At 42.0% G+C, this 19,738-nt stretch overlaps 2 protein-coding genes across 2 annotated transcripts; both read right to left on the reverse strand.

Annotated features, from left to right (window-relative positions):
- LOC109222902 (RNA-directed DNA polymerase homolog) lies at window positions 9,601-10,020 on the reverse strand (the record flags this gene model as incomplete). Its single annotated transcript, XM_019387193.1, has 1 exon — window positions 9,601-10,020. A coding segment is annotated over exon 1 (420 nt), but the record flags the coding sequence as incomplete, so codon positions are not given.
- On the reverse strand, window positions 17,479-18,590 carry LOC109222904 (non-specific lipid-transfer protein A-like). Its single transcript, XM_019387194.1, has 2 exons — window positions 18,203-18,590; window positions 17,479-17,664 (listed from the first exon to the last, which is right to left on the reverse strand). Exons 1-2 carry the CDS (start codon window positions 18,529-18,531, stop codon window positions 17,655-17,657), a joined length of 339 nt encoding a protein of 112 aa, XP_019242739.1. The 5' UTR covers window positions 18,532-18,590; the 3' UTR covers window positions 17,479-17,654.

A 19,738-nucleotide genomic window follows, 5' to 3' on the forward strand; every position in this document is an offset into this window, starting at 1 on the left:
CAAAATCATCATTTTCATTTCAAACTTCTTAAACTTCTAACTTTAGATATTTAGGTCCGAAACACGTCAAATGACATCCGATTTCGACCAAACTTTACAGAAAGCGCTTAACACCTATTTAAGACTTGTACCGGGCGTCGGAACCAAAATACGAGCCCGATACCGTGGTCTTTTAATCAATTTTCATTTCCATTTTCCTTAAGAATTTCAGAAAAACAATTTCACAGAAAAATTCATTTCTCGGGCTCTCGACCTTGAAATTCGACTCCGGGCATATGCCCGAGTCTCATATTTTTCTACGGACCCTCCGGGACCGCCAAATCACGGGTCCGGGTCCGTTTACCAAAAATGTTGACCAAAGTCAACTTTAGCAATATTAATATCAAATTTCTTCAAATTTTTCACAAAGTTCACATATTTCAACATAAAAGCTTTCCGGCTTCGCGCCCGGACTGCGCACGCAAATCGAGGCAACTAAAAGCGAGGTTTTCAAGGCCTCGGAAGCACGGAAATAGGAAGAAGTCCGGTGATGACCCTTTGGGTCGTCACAACAAGAAACCAAGTTGGTTCCGATATTTTTGTATAAAGTGGGTTCCTGAAAATTTGTCAGAAAGCACAAACTTGAGTCTTTTGTGATAAATTTGATTTGTTAAAACGTTAATAGAGTACAACCAAAGGGTGTAACTTTATGAGTATAATTCGATGTTTAAAGACGACTGTCTATGGTTGTATTTGTTCTTCATATACCAATACCAATCTTTTGTCCATCATCAAACAGATATATGACTTGAATTTGTGGTTGCTCAGTTTTGCAATATGAATTATTCCTTTTCACGAGATGTAATTGCATGGGTAGCTCCAATTTCTTATATAAGTTGTAAAAAAAATTCATATCATTTTTACGTGGATTAGCATCTCGAACTCAGTTTTCTTTTGTCCAAATGACTAGGCACAATAGTATTGCCCAGCAAACCAGCTTCACGATGACTATTAAGCGTTTAATGATACGAGAAATTTTTAATGACAAAAAGAAAAGAAAAATGGGTGATATTCAAAATCAATTGAGAATACGATGATTGAAGGCACTGCCGATGATTGCAGAAAAATAAGGAAAGAGAAGAGGAGGGAAAAAAGGAAAAAGGTGTAACTAAATTCCTTGATTGAAGGCATTATTAATGGATTGGGAGCCATTTAAGGTGGAATGTATATATTTTGTAAACAAAACTTGTGTAGGCCGGGTAAATAACAAAACATGGACAATTTTGGTAATAAAGTTTCCAATAGTGTATAGGTATGTAAAAATTCCTTAATTAATACTTATCATAGATATTTATTTGTAATTACCTTACAAGTGATCTAATTATGTACTATTGGTGTTACTGCATTTTAATATTAAAATTATAATATTAAAGTGTATTATTTCTTGTGAGATAGTGGTTATAAATTGGCAATAAAGTGGTCATTATTTTGGTGTAACTCTTGAAACCACTAATGCCATGATCTACCACTAATTACCCGCTAAAGCTTATATTTTGTAACCACCAATCCATGTTCTACTATTTTATTATCCCACTGTCTTATTATTCATTTCATGGAAGAGATTCTACACCTATAAATAGTGGTGTTTCTTCCTCGAGTTGTAGATGCGAAAATATGGTAGTGTGTATGAAAAAAGTGAACTTGGTGTAGTGAAAAAGAGAGTTAAGAGAAGGAGAAATCTAAGTCTCCGACTTATTCTCTACAATGGAGAATATTATTTTTGTTGAAGTAAGGTGTTCATTTTGGTGGAGCTTTGGATTCAACAACTTGTCCAGAGTTTGTTCGAGTCATACGACGTTGTCGGCTGTTGTATCCTAGAAGAGACAAGCCAAGAGTATTACTACTGGACCGGTGAAGATGCTACCACAGTGGGCTTGAATCTCCTTAAAGAGAGCGAGATATCTGCGCCTCAGCCTGAAGAATATTTATTTATTTTTCTTCATCTTATTTTTCAACTGTAATTACTTGTAATTTCACCAACAATTTAAGGAGATTCATTTTTCTTATGCAGTTGAAAAAATAGTTGATATCAAGATAGAAGTTCACTCTCTTTGTGAGATTAAAAAGTAAAAAAAAAAAAGAAATTATATGGTTAACTCAAGCGGAGCAAAGGTAAAAAAAATTTACCTTATATTTTTATGAGTATGTGATTATATTATTTATAATTTTGAATTTTCATAATTCTAGAAATAGTGGGGGTAAATAATAATAAAAACTTCTTGCATGGAAAATTTGAATATTCATGCATAAGTAAAAGTTGATTAAATCAAAGAGTGTGATAAGTGCATCTATCTTAAGTCTTGGAATAATTCAAATGTAATGCTTGCCTCTATATTGATGATTTGCTAATATTTGGCTCTAACATGAATGTGATTGGAGAAACTAAAAGCATGCTAGTAGTCACTTTGACATAAAAGATTTGGGTGCGACAAATTTGATTCTTGGAATGAAAATTTTATAAAACATGTGATGCAAGTTTCCTTGACCAGTCACATTATATTGAGAAAATTTTGCAAAAAAAATAATTTTATGGATTGCAAGCATGTTGTAACTCATTTTGATTCAAGTGTTATTTCCTGTACAAAGTGACAATGATGTGATAAATCAAAAGGAATATGCTAGCTTGTGACTGATTACACTTGTTTTGAGATTGCATATGCAGTATGAGTACTTACCAGGTTTACAAGCAAACCATTTAATGAAGATTGACATGTCATAACAAGAGTTATGAGGTATTTACTTGGTACAAAAATATATGGCTTATCTTATAATATCCTGACTTGAAGGCTTCTCTGATGCAGATTGGAATATTTTATCTTTGAGAGGTGGTGCTATTTGTTGGAAATCAAAAAAGTAATCAATAATTACTAACTCTACCATGGAGGTTGAGCTAATTGCTTTAGCTTCAGCTAGTGAGGAAGCGAATTGGTTGAAATATTTATTATTTCAAATTTCTTATTTTGAAAGGCCAATTCTTCCTATTTTAATTTATTGTGATAGCACCGCTGCTATTGGTAGAGTGCAAACCGTTATTACAACGGTAAATCCAGACCTATAAGGAGGAAAGTATAATGTTATGTGACATTTCAAAAGTGGTACCATTAATGTTGATTATATTAAATTTTGTGATAATCTTGCAGATCCACTAACCAAGGCCTTGGCAAGAGAAATGGTCTTGTGCACATCAAGGGGGATGGGATTGAAGCCCATAAACTCATAAGTCATATATGAGGAAACTCAACTTGGGGAATAGAGATCCTATAACCAGGTTCAATGGGAAGAACAAATCATATGATGGCTTGTTTTGAAATGCACTATTTTTATTATTGTTCCGCCCCTAAGGCGTGCGTGCATTTATCCTGTAACCATTTGCGAGGTTGAGTTTTTATTAACTTTTAATAAAAATCTGTAGCTCGTATGAGTGGGATGTTAGAGTTATAGGAGCACCCTTGATAGATTTCACCTATCATAGGTTCGTTCATGGTAGAATTAGGGATTTTAAGAAGAATTGGGGATTTTGCAAATTTGGGAATTTAGACCTCGATTATGGGGTCGGGTTTCGAAACTAATTACATATTTGGGCTCGGGGGTGTATGGTTGAATGAGTTTTGGTCCGAACCTTGAGTTTTGACCAAGCGGGCCCGTGGTCGGTTTTTGACTTTTTGGGAAAAATATTGGGAAACTTGTAATTGTGCATTGGAATTGATTTCTTTAGCGATAATTGATATTATTAAGTAATTATGACTAGATACGAGTGGTTCGGAGGTGGAAACTAAGGGAAAAGCGGTGATTGAGGCTTGAGTTTGGCTGTGGAATCGAGGTAAGTGTTGTGGCTAACCTTAGCTTGAGGGATTAGGTATTGTTGAGTCTATTTGCTACGTGTTTGATATTGAGTACAACGTATAGGTAAGGTGACGGGTACCTTTGCGTTGTCGTCGAGTCATAGCATGAGAGTTAGTCTTATTCTTATAACTGCCGTACTCTTTGATCATATATTTCATGTTTAGACTTATTATTCCATGTGTTGAACAACACTGATCATGTTTTACGAAGTTTGGTACTGATTGAGTATTAACTCAGAGTTGAGACTGGTATTGTGGAATTAAATGTTGAAGAAAGACTGGTTCTTGATATTTCTATCTCTCTGTTGTTATTGTTCATTATTTTGGTGAGGAAGAGTGTTAAAGCACGGAAGGTGATGCCGTGCAATGTAATGTGAGTGAGTGATAATGCACGAAGAGTGATGTTGTGCTGTATTCTGTGAGTGATAATGCACGAAGGGTGATGCCGTGCCATGTTATGAGAGAGTTAATGCACGAAGGGTGATGCCGTGCCGTTTCTATTGTTTCTTATGGTAAGGACAAGGTAAAAGCAAGAAGGGTGATGCCGTGCACTTGTTTGCTTTGTTATTACTTTTGTTGGTTCAAAGCATATTATTTACTGCGTTTCTTTACTGTACTACATTCAGGATTTGATTTTCCCCTCAGTATGTTTTCCCCCTTCCCGTTATTATCTGCTTAAATTTCCATTTGTTGTTATTTTCTCGTATATGATTTAACTGCACAGGTTCATGTTATTGTCATGTCCTAACCTCGTCACTACTTCGCCGAGGTTAGGCTCGGCACTTACCAGTACATGGGGTCGATTGTACTGATACTGCACTCTGCACTTTCTGTGCAGATTTCGGTACTGGACCGCGTTGATCAGAGTTGGGTTGCTGCCTTCAGTCCATCAGGAGACCCAAGGTAAATCTACCGGCGTTCGCAGACCCTGGTGTCACGGCCCAAATCCCAAACCTGGCCGTGATGGCGCCCCTCGTGAAGACAAGGCCAGCCAGATCAACGGAATCATTTCTTTAACCATTACTTAACATTTATAAATCCAAAACGCATAATAAATAGTTATAAAAAGGAAACAGCGACATTAGCAAAAGGGAACCATCCCGACACAGCTCGAATCGGGGTGTCACAAGTCATGAGCTACTACAGAGTTCGTAATGAGTCTACGAAATAAAATATTTGATACAATAATCTAAAGGAACTCAAAAGGCATAAAATAGGGAAGACAAGGGGCTGCGGACGTCAACAGCTACCTCGTCACTCCAACTCGCTGCCTGGTTTGAAAAGAATCAGCGCTCAGGTGCAGACTCTGCTATGCCTGTATCTGCACGCATGGTGCAGGGAGTAATGTGAGTACTCCGACCCAGTGAATAATAATAATAGATAATAACCGAAGGCATGAAAACACATAACTGCACAAAGCAATTCTACATCAGGCAATAAAAATAGTAAAACAGTAGAACAGTAAAGAATCGGATGAAATCTCCTTTTAAAGTCAGGTAAAACAACAAGTAAATAGTGAGTAGAAATCTGCCCCTCGGGCCCAGTATCAATCACTCAGAACAGTATCAGCCCCTCGAGCTCAGTATCAGTCACTCAGCATAATATCAGCCCCTCGGGCTCAGTATCATATCACATGGGTACCTGCGCTCACTGTAGGTGTGCAGACTCCGGAGGGGGCCCTTACGGCCCAAGCGCTATATCAACATAAGGCCTAAAAGCCTTCACATCACACTCGAGGCCTGAAAGCCTCCTCACATATCACTCGAGGCCTAAAAGCCTCCTCACAATACACTCGAGGCCTGAAAGCCTCACTCAGTCCAGAAACATCATAAGCCCCTCGGGCATCAATAAAATAATAGATCTCAGCCCAAACAGCAGTGAAAATGTCATTAAAATCTCAGAATTCAATTAAAGCGACTAAGTTTGCAAAACAGTATAATTATAGGGACTGAGTTCAAATAACGTATCAAAATAGTGATGAAACAATGATAACAATCCCTGAAGGATTCAGGTAATCGGCATTAAGCCCAAAACATGGCAATAAGCCTAAATCAAATCAGCTTAGTCAAATATGTGGTAAAATATGAAACGGGACGGACCAAGTCACAATCCCCAGTAGTAAACAACCCCGCGCTTGCCATTAAGCGCGTTTTTCATCTCAATATAGCACTACGTTGTGCAAATCCGGGGTTTCAAACCCTCAGGATATCATTTACTATCATTACTCACCTTAAGCCGGCCAAAATCCTAGCTCGCTATGCCCTTGCCTCGCAAATCAACCTCCTCGCGCGTCGAATCTGGCCAAAACCACAACGAATACATTACAATAGGCTAAGGGAATATAACCCAATCGAAAAGACTCGAAAAACTTTGAAATTCACGAAATTGGCAAAACCCGAGCCCCGGGCCCACTTCTCGAAAAATCAGAAAATTAACCCATTACCGCATTTGCGGCTACCGCTTCTACGGTTAAAATTCCGCTTCTGCGGATCTTCATTAATCCCACCACCGCTTCTGCGGTCCTCTATCCACATATGCGGACGTCGCCTCTGCGGATGCTTGTCCGCTTCTGCGGAATTACCAAAGTCACACCTTTTCGCTTCTGCGACAAAACTACCGCATCTGCGGCATCGCAGATGCGGCTCCATGCCCGCACCTGTGGAAACAGCCCCTTCCTCAGGAACTCACACCTGCGACCAACCCCGCGCATCTGCGGAACCGCATATGCGGCCCTTCTTCCGCAGATGTGGAAACACCAGACAGCAGCAAAACCAGCAATTTCACCAAGTCTCAAATCATCCCGATGACCATCGTAAATCACCCCGAGGCCCTCGGGACCTCAACCAAAAGTGCTAACCCATCCTAAAACATCATTCAAACTTGCTCCAATCATCAAAACACCACCATTAACACCAAAACCATCAAATTACATCGGATTCAAGCCTAAGTTCTTCTAAAACTTCCGAATTACGCATTTGATCAAAAACCCGACCAAAACACCTCCGAATGACCTGCAATTTTGCACACACATCAAAAATCACCTAACGAAGCTACAGCAACTCTCGGAATCCCATTCTGACCCTTGGATCAAAATCTCACCTATCAACCGAAATTCGCCAAAATACTAACTTCGCCAATTCAAGCCTAATTCTACACCGGACCTCCAAAATAAATTCCGATCACACTCCTAAGTCACAAATCATCCCCCGAAGCTAACCAAATCACCGGAACTCACATCCAAGCCCTCTAACTCATAAGTCAACATCCGGTTGAGTTTTTCAAAACAACCCTTCCTTAAAGAGACTATGTGTCTCATTTCCATCCAAAACCAATCCAATTCGACTCGTTTACTCAAGACTCTTATAATGAAACATAAGGAAGCAGAAAAATGGGAAACGGGGCGGTAACTCATGTGACGACGGGCTGGGTCGTCACATCCTCCCCAACTAAAACAAACGCTCGTCCTCGAGCGGGTCAAGAAACATACCTGAAGTCTCAAACAGGTGAGGGTATCTACTCCGCATCTCCCGCTCGGTCTCCCAAGTAGCCTCTTCCCGGGGCCGACCTCTCCACTGCACCTTCACCAAAGCTATATCCTTTGATCTCAACTTTCGAACCTGACGACCCAAAATAGCCACTAGCTCCACATCATAGGTCAAATCATCATCCAACTGAACAGTGCTGAAATCCAATACATGAGACGGGTCCCCAACATACTTCTGGAGCATAGAAACATGAAATACCGGATGCACGCCTGACAAGCTGGGTGGCAAGGCAAGCTCATAAGCCACCTCCCCAATCCTCCTGAGTACCTCAAAAGGTCCAATAAACCGCGGACTCAGCTTCCCTTTCTTCCCAAACCGCATAACACCCTTCATGGGCGAAACCTTCAGCAAGACCTTCTCACCAACCATATAAGACACATCTCGAACCTTCCGGTCCGTATAACTCTTCTGACGCGACTGAGCTGTACGAAGCCTCTCTTGAATCAGCTTCACCTTCTCTAAGGCATCCTGGACCATCTCTGTCCCCAACAGCCTAGCCTCACCGGGCTCGAACCAACCAACAGGAGATCTACACCGCCTCCCATACAACGTCTCATACGGAGCCATCTGAATGCTCGACTGATAACTGTTGTTGTAGGCAAACTCTGCAAGCGGCAAAAAACCATCCCAAGAACTTCCAAAATCAATAACACAGGCACGCAACATGTCCTCCAATATCTGAATAGTACGCTCGGACTGTCCATCTGTCTGAGGATGAAATGTTGTGCTCAACTCCACCTGTGTACCCAACTCTCGCTGAAAAGTCTTCCAGAACTGAGAAGTGAACTGAGTACCCCTATTTGAGATAATAGACACTGGAACCCCATGCAATCGGACAATCTCCCGGATAAAGATCCCTGCCAGCCACTCCGAAGAATAGGTAGTACATACTGGAATGAAGTGCGCGGACTTGGTCAGCCGGTCCACAATCACCCAAATCGAATCAAACTTCTTCAAAGTCCGAGGGAGACCACTCACAAAATCCATAGTAATCCTCTCCCACTTCCACTCTGGAATGATCATCCGCTGAAGTACACCGCCCGGCCTCTGATGCTCGTACTTAACCTGCTGACAGTTGAGACACCGAGCTACAAACCCTACTATGTCCTTCTTCATCCTCCTCCACCGTGTTGCCTCAAATCCTGATACATCTTCGCGGCACCCGGATGAATGGAATACCGCGAGCTGTGGGCCTCCTCCAATATCAACTCCCGAAGCCCATCCACATTGGGCACACAAATCCGACCCTGCATCCTCAACACGCCATCATCACCAATGGTCACATCCCTGGCATCATCATGCTGAACCCTGTCCTTAAGGACAAGCAAATGCGGATCATCATACTGGCGCTCTCTGATGCGATCATACAAGGAAGACCGAGAAACCACACAAGCCAACACCCGACTAGGCTCCGAAATATCTAATCTCACCATCCGATTGGCCAAAGCCTGGACATAAACTGCAAAGGGCCTCTCCCCAACTGGAATATACGCCAAACTCCCCATACTAACCGCCTTTCGGCTCAAAGCATAGGCCACTACATTGGCCTTCCCCGAGTGATACAGAATGGTAATATCATAATCCTTGAGTAACTCTAGCCACCTCCGCTACCTCAAATTAAGATCCTTTTGCTTGAACAGATGCTGAAGACTGCGATGATCGGTGAATACCTCACAAGATACGCCATACAAGTAGTGCCTCCAAATCTTCAAAGCATGAACTATAGCAGCCAACTCTAAATCATGTACAGGGTAGTTCTTCTCGTGGGGCTTCAACTGGCGAGAAGCATATGCAATGACTCTACCCTCCTGCATCAATACACATCCGATCCCAACTCTCGAAGCATCACAATATACAGTGTAAGAGCCTGAAGCTGATGGCAAAACCAACACTGGAGCCGTGGTCAAAGCTGTCTTGAGCCTCTGAAAGCTCTCCTCGCACTCGTCCAACCATACAAATGGAGCACCCTTCTGCGTCAACTTGGTCAAGGGCGATGCAATAGAGGAAAATCCCTGAACAAACCGGCGATAATAACCTGCCAACCCAAGGAAACTACGAATCTCCGTGGCTGAGGTCGGTCTGGACCAACTCTGAACCGCCTCTATCTTCTTCGGGTAGACCTGAATACCCTCGCTGGACACCACGTGCCCCAAGAAAGCTACTGAGCTGAGCCAAAACTCACACTTGGAGAACTTTGCATAAAGCTTCTCCTCCCTCAATCTCTGCAATACAACTCGCAAATGCTGTGTGTGCTCCTCCTGGCTACGCGAGTACACCAAAATATCATCAATAAAAACAATAAAGAACGAATCTAGATACGGCCGAAACACACTGTTCATCAAATGCATGAACGCTGCTGGGGCATTAGTCAGCCCAAAGGACATAACAAGAAACTCATAGTGCCCATATCTAGTCCTGAAAGCAGTCTTCATAATATCCGAATCCCTGATCTTCAACTGGTGATAGCCCGAACGGAGATCAATCTTGGAGAACACCCTCGCTCCCTGAAGCTGGTCAAATAAATCATTAATGCGGGGTAGGGGATACTTGTTCTTCACTGTTACTTTGTTCAATTGCCTGTAGTCAATGCACATTCTCATGGTGCCATCCTTTTTCTTCACAAACAGAACCGGTGCACCCCACGGTGACACACTAGGCCGAATGAACCCCTTATCTAGGAGTTCCTGAAGCTGATCCTTCAATTCTTTCAACTCCGCTGGTGCCATACGATATGGCGGAATGGAAATGGGCTGAGTGCCCGGCACCAGGTCAATACCAAAATCAATGTCCCTGTCCGGTGGCATGCCCGGCAGGTCTGCAGGAAAAACATCGGAAAACTCCCTCACAACTGGGACAGAATCAATGCTAGGAGTCTCGGCTCCAACGTCCCTCACAAATGCCAAATATGAAAGACAACCCTTCCCAACCATACGATGGGCCTTTAAGAATGAAATCACCCTGCTGGGAACATAGTTAGTCATACCACGCCACTCGATCCTCGATACACCCGATATAGCCAAAGTGACTTTCTTAGCATGACAGTCTAGAATAGCATGACACGGAGATAGCTAGTTCATGCCCAAAATAATACCGAAATCCACCATGCTCAATAGCAACAGATCAACTCGGGTCTCCAGACCCCCAATAGTAACCAAACACGACCGTATACATGGTCTACAACAACAGTATCGCCCACCGAGGTAGATACATGAACAGGTAAAGCAAGACACCCTCGGGACGTACCCAAATGATGAGCAAAATATGAGGACACATAAGAATAGGTGGAACCGGGATCAAATAAGACTGAGACATATCTCTGGCAGACTGAAATAATACTTGTAATAACAGCATCCGAGGCAATAGCATTTGTCCTGCCCTGAAGAGCATAAAAGCGAGCCTGACCACCGCCCGATCGACCTGCACCTCTGGGGCGACCCTTGGCTGCCTAACCTTCACCCCTAGCTGGCGGGGCGGGTGCTGAAGAAATTGGACCAGAAAACGAGGGCTGACCCCTCTGTTGAGATGAGCTAGCAGCACGACGAGGACACTGCCTCCACATATGTCCAAACTCTCCACACTCATAGCAGCTCCCAGGTGCTGGGGACTGGGACTGAAGGGAACCCCTCGCGCCGGAGTGACTAGCTGATGCACTCGGCCTAGAAGAACCCTGAACAGACGGGGCATGAGATGAACTCTATGCTGGAAGAGCGCTGAGTGAAGGCTGACTCTGCTGAGAACCATGATGGCCACGACCTGATGATGCCCGGCAATACTCGGGACGAGCCGACTGAGCGGGCCTGAAAGAACGACCCCGACCCTGCTGGAACTGGCCCCTCGAAGGAGAACCACTGTAACTGCCAGAACCTCGAGGCCTCTTGGCCTCCCTCTCCTCTCGATCCTGACGGCGAACCGCCTCGATCTCTCGGGCTATATCAACCACCTCCTCGAATGAAGCACCCAATACTCTCTCTCTAGTCATAAGAACACGGAGGTGGTAGTTAAGGACATCAACAAATCTCCTGATCCGCTCACGGTCTAACGGAACCATCCAGATGGCATGAGGAGCCAACTCTGAAAACCTCATCTCGTACTGGGACACAGTTATATCTCCCTGCCGTAGCGACTCAAGCTGCCTGCGCAGCTCCTCTCTGCGGGACTGCGGTACATACTCCTCCAAGAAGAGAGTGGAGAACTCCTGCCAAGTCAAAGGTGCTGCACCGGTCAGCCTACGCCTCTCATACGCCTCCCACCATGTGAAGGCAGCCCCAGTAAACTGAAAAGTAGTAAAAGCCACACCACTGGACTCAAGAATCCCTGTTGTACGAAGCATCCGCTGACATCTATCGAGAAAACCCTGGGCATCCTCGCCCTCAGCACCATTGAAAGTCGGAGGCTGGAGTCTACCAAACCTCTCAAGACGACGCTGCTCATGCTCGAGCATAGCTGGAACCCTGAACTCCTGCACTGGTGCAACTGGCTGAGCTAGAGGTGCCTCTGGAGTCTGTAGTCCCTGCACACCCTGCTCAGGGGTGCGAGCAGTGGGGGTCTGATTGCCTCCCCCGGCCTGTGAAGTAGCTGCTGCTACTGTAGTGGCTGAAACCACCTGAGCCAGGTTCGTGCACACTGTCAAGATCTGAGCTAATGTCTCTTGAAGGCCAGGAATCACTATGGGCACAGCTGGTGCCTGGACTGGTACTGCTGGAGCCTGATCCGGAACTGGGGTAGCTGGTGGATCAATAGGTGCTGCCCTCGCTCCTTTGCCTCGGCCACGACCACGACCGCGTCCACGGCCTCTGGTGGCCTCAGTAGGTGGCACGGGTGGTCGTCCGTCACGTCCGGTAGCTCGTGTCCTCACCATCTGTGAGAGAATAGAATGAAGAGAAGTTTAGTATTCGGTTCAACAAGTTCGAACGACAAGAATTTCAAGAATGTGAAGTTTTCCTAAAGGTTCTACAGCCTCTCGAGGATAAGTACAGACGTCTCCGTACCGATCCACGAGACTCTACTAAACTAGCTCATGACTCGTGAGACCTAGTAACCTAGGCTCTGATACCAACTTGTCACGGCCCAAATCCCAAACCCGGCCGTAATGGCGCCCCTCGTGAAGACAAGGCCAGCCAGATCAACGGAATCATTTCTTTAACCATTACTTAACATTTATAAATCCAAAACGCATAATAAATAGTTATAAAAAGGAAACAGCGACATTAGCAAAAGGGAACCATCCCGACACAGCCCGAATCAGGGTGTCACAAGTCATGAGCTACTACAGAGTTCGTAATGAGTCTACGAAATAAAATATCTGATACAATAATCTAAAGGAACTCAAAAGACATAAAATAGGGAAGACAAGGGGCTGCGGACGTCAACAGCTACCTCGTCACTCCAACTCGCTGCCTGGTTTGGAAAGAATCAGCGCTCAGGTGCAGACTCTGCTATGCCTGTATCTGCACGCATGGTGCAGGGAGTAATGTGAGTACTCCGACCCAGTGAGTAATAATAATAAATAATAACCGAAGGCATGAAAACACATAACTGCACAAAGCAATTCTACATCAGGCAGTAAAAATAGTAAAACGGTAGAACAGTAAAGAATCGGATGAAATGTCCTTTTAAAGTCAGGTAAATCAGGTAAAACAACAAGTAAATAGTGAGTAGAAATCTGCCCCTCGGGCCCAGTATCAATCACTCAGAACAGTATCAGCCCCTCGGGCTCAGTATCAGTCACTCAGCATAATATAAGCCCCTCGGGCTCAGTATCATATCACATGGGTACCCGCGCTCACTGTGGGTGTGCAGACTTCGGAGGAGCCCCTTACGGCCCAAGCTATATCAACATAAGGCTTGAAAGCCTTCACACATCACACTCGAGGTCTGAAAGCCTCCTCACATATCACTCGAGGCCTGAAAGCCTCCTCACAATACACTCGAGGCCTGAAAGCCTCCTCACAATACACTCGAGGCCTGAAAGCCTCACTCAGTCCAGAAACATCATAAGCCCCTCGGGCATCAATAAAATAATAGATCTAAGCCCAAACAGCAGTGAAAATATCATTAAAATCTCAGAATTCAATTAAAGCGACTAATTTTGCAAAACAGTATAATTATAGGGACTGAGTTTAAATAACGTATCAAAATAGTGATGAAACAGTGATAACAATCCCTGAAGGATTCAGGTAATCGGCATTAAGCCCAAAACATGGCAATAAGCCCAAACCAAATCAGCTTAGTCAAATATGTGGTAAAATATCAAACGGGACGGACCAAGTCACAATCCCCAGTAGTAAACAACCTCGCGCTCGACATTAAGCACGTGTTTCACCTCAATATAGCACTACGTTGTGCAAATCCGGGGTTTCAAACCCTCAGGATATCATTTACTATCATTACTCACCTCAAGCCGGCCAAAATCCTAGCTCGCTATGCCCTTGCCTCGCAAATCAACCTCCTCGCGCGTCGAATCTGGCCAAAACCACAACGAATACATTACAATTGGCTAAGGGAATATAACCCAATCGAAAAGACTCGAAAAATATCGAAATTCACGAAATTGGCAAAACCTGAGCCCCGGGCCCACTTCTCGAAAAATCAGAAAATTAACATCACCGGGTTCCTTATCTCACCACGAGTCTATGCATATCAAAATTACCAAAATCGGAGTCCATTTGACCCTTCAAATTCCAATTTGAAATACCAAATTCCCAAGCCCTAGCTTTACCCTCTTTTGATGAATTTCCACAGGTTTCAATGTAAATTCAACCATTAATTCATGTATTTAGGCCAAGGAACTCACCTCCAATCACACCTAGTCGAAATCCCCTTTCAAATTTCGTCCAAGAGCTCTCAAGGTCGATCAAAAATGGTGGAAATGGACTAAAACTCGCGGAACAAAATGAGCATTAAAACCCTTCTGAGAACAGTGATTTTCACATCTGCGGTTCCATTACCGCATTTGCGGCTACCGCTTCTGCGGATCTTCATTAATCCCACCACCGCTTCTGCGGTCCTCTATCCGCATATGCGGACCTCGCCTCTGCGGATGCTTGTCCGCTTTGCGGAATTACCAAAGTCACACCTTTTCGCTTCTGCGACAAAACTACCGCATCTGCGGCATCGCAGATGCGGCTCCATGACCGCACCTGCGGAAACAGCCCCTTCCTCAGGAACTCGCACCTGCGACCAACCCCTCGCATCTGCGGAACCGCATATGCGGCCCTTCTTCCGCAGATGCGAAAACACCAGATACCAGCAAAACCAGCATTTCACCAAGTCTAAAATCATCCCGATGACCATCGTAAATCACCCCGAGGCCCCCGGGACCTCAACCAAAAGTGTCAAACCATCCTAAAACATCATTCAAACTTGCTCCAATCATCAAAACACCACCATTAACACCAAAACCATCAAATTACATCAGATTCAAGCCTAAGTTCTTCTAAAACTTCCGAATTACGCATTTGATCAAAAACCCGACCAAAACACCTCCAAATGACCTGCAATTTTGCACACACATCAAAAATCACCTAACGAAGCTACAGCAACTCTCAGAATCCCATTCCGACCCTCGGATCAAAATCTCACCTATCAACCGGAATTCGCCAAAATACTAACTTCGCCAATTCAAGCTTAATTCTACACCGGGCCTCCAAAATAAATTTCGATCACACTCCTAAGTCAAAAATCATCCCCCGAAGCTAACCAAATCACCGGAACTCACATCCGAGCCCTCTAACTCATAAGTCAACATCCGGTTGACTTTTCCAAAATAACCCTTCCTTAAATAGACTATGTGTCTCATTTCCATCCAAAACCAATCCAAATCGACTCGTTTTCTCAAGACTCTTATAATGAAACATAAGGAAGCAGAAAAATGGGAAACGGGGCGGTAACTCACGTGACGACGGGCCGGGTCGTCACACCTGGAGTCCCCTTCTAGTTATCCTAGTTTCCCTGTTTTCTTTTATTTCGAGGAACAGATGTATTTTCTTTAAACCAGTATTTGTAGTGACTCTTAGAAGTTCGTGGATTGTGACACCAAATTTTGGGTAGTCGTGTATTAGTTTTTGGATTATTATAAATTTCCGCACTTCTTTACCTTGTTTTGGTTTAATTATTGATTATTCACTCCCTTGGATAATGGTTAGCATATTAGATCTTTATCTATTGGCTTGCCTAGCATTTTGAAAAGTTAGGCGCCATCATGATCCCGACGGTGGGAAATTCGAGTCGTGACAGTAATGTGCTGGCTAATATAGCTCTTGTCAACACCTTGATTATTATGTGTAAGCAGCGATACTTTATTCCCTAAAGCAGTCATAGTTCAAGTTTGAGACCACTACTGACTCTGGAGTAGAGATCACTATTTTACTAAGTGGAGGTTCAATGCAGAGCACACATTCATTATGCATAATAGTCTCCCTTCAACTGGTAAACTCTCTTATTTTAATATTAAATTAGTGGGAAATGTTGGTGTTTGTGCATTATAATATTAAAATTATAATATTAAAGTGCATTATTTCTTGTGAGATAGTGGTTATAAATTGACAAGAAAGTGGTCATTATTTTAGTGTAACTCTTGAAACCACTAATGCCATGATCTACCACTAATTACCCGCTAAAGCTTATATTTTGTAACCACCAATCCATGTTCTACTATTTTATTATCCCACTGTCTTATTATTCATTTCATGGAAGAGATTCTACACCTATAAATAGTGGTGTTTCTTCCTCGTGTTGTAGATGCGAAAATATGGTAGTGTGTATGAAAAAAGTGAACTTGGTGTAGTGAAAAAGAGAGTTAAGAGAAGGAGAAATCTAAGTCTCCGACTTATTCTCTACAATGGAGAATATTATTTTTGTTGAAGTAAGGTGTTCATTTTGGTGGAGCTTTGGATTCAACAACTTGTCCAGAGTTTGTTCGAGTCATACGACGTTGTCGGCTGTTGTATCCTAGAAGGGACAAGCCAAGAGTATTACTGCAGGACATGTGAAGATGCTACCGCAGTGGGCTTGAATCTCCTTGAAGAGAGCGAGATATCCGCGCCTCAACCTGAAGAATATTTATTTATTTTTCTTCATCTTATTTTTTAACCGTAATTACTTGTAATTTCACCAACATGTACATATCTTCTATGTAGTCTTTTGAAAGATTGTGATAGAATGATTAGCACTTTGAAATTAGTAGATCCCTAAACAATTGGAGTGTTTGGCCAACATGTACACCCAATAAATTAATCTTTGTTTTCTTTCTTTTTTTCTTTTCTCAAATGCCTAATAATCCAAACAGCCAATCATTTTTAAAAAATAAGCTATTAGTTCTTAATTGTTGGGCTTTTTTCTTGTTAATTGCAATGATTGTGAGCATTGAGCTTGAGTCAATTGACAGGAACTCCAGCTCGTTACGCGAGGGAAACTTTTATACACTATAGTATGAGCGTTCAGCAAGCCTCCGAAAAGAGTGCGCATGCAAAGACGTATCTAGAATTTAAACTTTATATATAGGTTTGACTTTGAGATTGTAATCAAACTTAAATTTTTTAGTATTATTAATCAGTAAAATTTGTAATGCTAATATAACTGAAGACTACTCTAGTGACATAGTTTTCTAAGAACATCCTCCATGAGGCCAAAGAAGAAGAAGAGAGAAAAGGTTGATCTTTGTGATGTATCCTATAGTCCAGACTATCCCCTTCTTCTCAATTAGCTTATCGTATTTTATTCATTGATCGTCAATATTTATCCGAAAATAAAATTTGGAAATAATAATATTATTGTCTATTTCCTAGCTAGCCCAAAGGGCAAAAGAATCACTTGGATATATCTTACATGCCATTTGGAAACTTTCGGTATTAAAAATAAAACTATGTACATGTGGATCAATATGAAGGCAATCTGGACAAGAGCTTCGGTTTAGATGATAAGGTAAAAAGATGAAAATGGTAACCGTATAGTTAGTAATACCGGTTATTAATTAGTAAAATAATAAGGGGGGGAAATGCGAAAAGAACAATGATAATAACAGTAGTAAAGATAATCGCACGATGGGGAAAGAGTAAGAGATAACAAAGAGCATAGATCATATTTACTTTTGTAATATTAATACATGCATACACAAATAGGAGAGAAACTTTGAGTACAACTATTGCACTCATTATTTTCAACTTAAATTGCATTGATAACAGCTTCCTCTCATACTATTTCTGTTGCATAATTAGATCCTTGCATGATCTCAAGGAATGCTGCAAGAAGTTAGAAATAAAGAGAGCGTAGTCAGAAACCAGCTAAAATGGCTAAAACCAATGCAACGTAAACAATAATAACGATAGATAAAAATTCTAGACAAAGAACAAAATTCAAAAATAGGACATAACGGAAGATATATATTTTAGGTTTTGGTCATGTTAATTAGGTTTATTTTCCATCTAATGTTTTCTTAGAGTGTTTGTCATATCTGAGATTTATATTTCCACGAAAAGTTAGTATCTTTTATTTTTATTTATTCTTATTTTGTACATAATATTAGACTGAGATGAGCTTGAATGAAGCTAAGCAATATGGTTAGTGAGAATTCATCGAGCCGACTCCAACTTGTTTGTCGATATTGGTGAGTTATTATTGTCCTTGTTGTAGTACATTGACATTATATAATCTTTTAAATTATCAGGTGTAGTTTAATACACATAATTACTTTACAAATGATCTAATACTATCGGTGTATAAAACTTAAACTCATGCAATCACAAAAATAATCAAACGTATATAAACGTGAATACATACCTTTTGCAGTTAGTAGTAGCAGAGATGGGGATATTGGTTGTAACACCACAGCGTGATGGTAGGTTAGTTGCAGCATCTGGTTTAAGATTAGTATAGCGGGCAGCAGCTGTCTTAACACATTCACAAGCATCTTGCCTATCTTGTTGGGTTGGAGTCATTGCTATTAGTCTTTTCACACCATCACAACATGGCCCTGTTGGATCTCCACCTTGTGTTAAGTAAGGTACACAAGGCACCAATGTTGCATCAACTTGGCCACAATTAATGGCTTCCCCTAACTTCACCAAAGCTAGCACCATTAACAAAGTTACTACTGCAACTCCCTTCATCTTTTTTGTCTGCTTAATTCTTGTTTTTTACTATTTGCTTTTAACTTCAAGTTTATGATGTAGAAGTGGAAATGGAGTTGAGTATTTATAGTAGTTAGTGGGTGCTTGTGGACAAGATTATACTTGGAACATGGATAGCGTGTTGGACATAACTTTTTGCTGATATTTGGTCTTTTAATTCCTCAATTCCTCTTTTAGGATGTCGTTTTGCTACTAAATCTAGTAAAATAATGGACACAAGTTTTTCATTCCCTTTCTCATTTTGGAACTTAGCTTGTTGAAGGAAGAAATTCAGGAAGAGAACGAGCTTTTTTTGTGAAGAACTGTTCACGTGAATACTAACTCAATTAGCAGCGCAGCAGTTTTAACAGTGATTACTTAAGAGTTTCGTAATGAATCCGGAAGCCAAATTTTTATTGATGTTTGTGATGTTTGGCTATAATTCCATATTTTTAGTGCATTACTTACTTTACATTTTGATGTTTTAATGCTAAATTGTATTATATTTATGCCTAATTGAGTTTGAGCTTTAATCGCTAGTGTCTTGCACTAACTGTGTGTTCTATGCCTTGTAGGAGTGATTCCGAGCTATATAGATGTTATGGAATGAATTCAAGTGATTTGGAGCTTTAAAGTTTGAGTAAAAGTTCAAGGAATTAAGCCGCGATCGTGTTTGGGGGTCAACGGATGATAGTTAGAGCGAACGAAGACTCCAGTAGGTATATTGTGCACTGTCTAGTAAAATAGATATAACTTTTTGCTCAGAACTCCATTTGGGCTCCACAATATATGGTTGAAAAGCGACCTCAAAGGGTTACAACTTTCATGTTTTATATTTTTTCAAATTCGGAACGGAACAAGGTGAAAAATGCGCGAACTCTAGCGCGAAGTCGCGCTAGTCTAGAAGCTGGAGGCAGAATGTCAGGAAAATATGCGCGAAGTCATGCGCGAGCTCGCGCTAGTCACCCGGGAAAAATGTCCTTTTTCACATTGGAGAAGGTATAATTATTTGGGACCAACCCTACTTGGTATATATACATGGAAAAACGGTATTTTGAAGGGGGAGGACGTTTTTGAGAGGAAAACACAAGTACAGAGCCGCCGTGGAGGCCGGGTTTCATCTTTTCTTCCACCAACTTAGTCTTTTTATGTTTCTTTGTATGATTTGTTGTTTTGCTACCATGTCTATGTGGAGCTAAGCTTCACG

Source organism: Nicotiana attenuata, chromosome 2 (assembly GCF_001879085.1).
Source record: "Nicotiana attenuata strain UT chromosome 2, NIATTr2, whole genome shotgun sequence".
NCBI classification, from domain to species: domain Eukaryota; kingdom Viridiplantae; phylum Streptophyta; class Magnoliopsida; order Solanales; family Solanaceae; genus Nicotiana; species Nicotiana attenuata.

Excerpts from the sequence above, each read along its gene's own strand:
- LOC109222904 (XM_019387194.1), bottom strand. The coding sequence starts at position 18,531 with ATGAAGGGAGTTGCAGTAGTAACTTTGTTAATGGTGCTAGCTTTGGTG.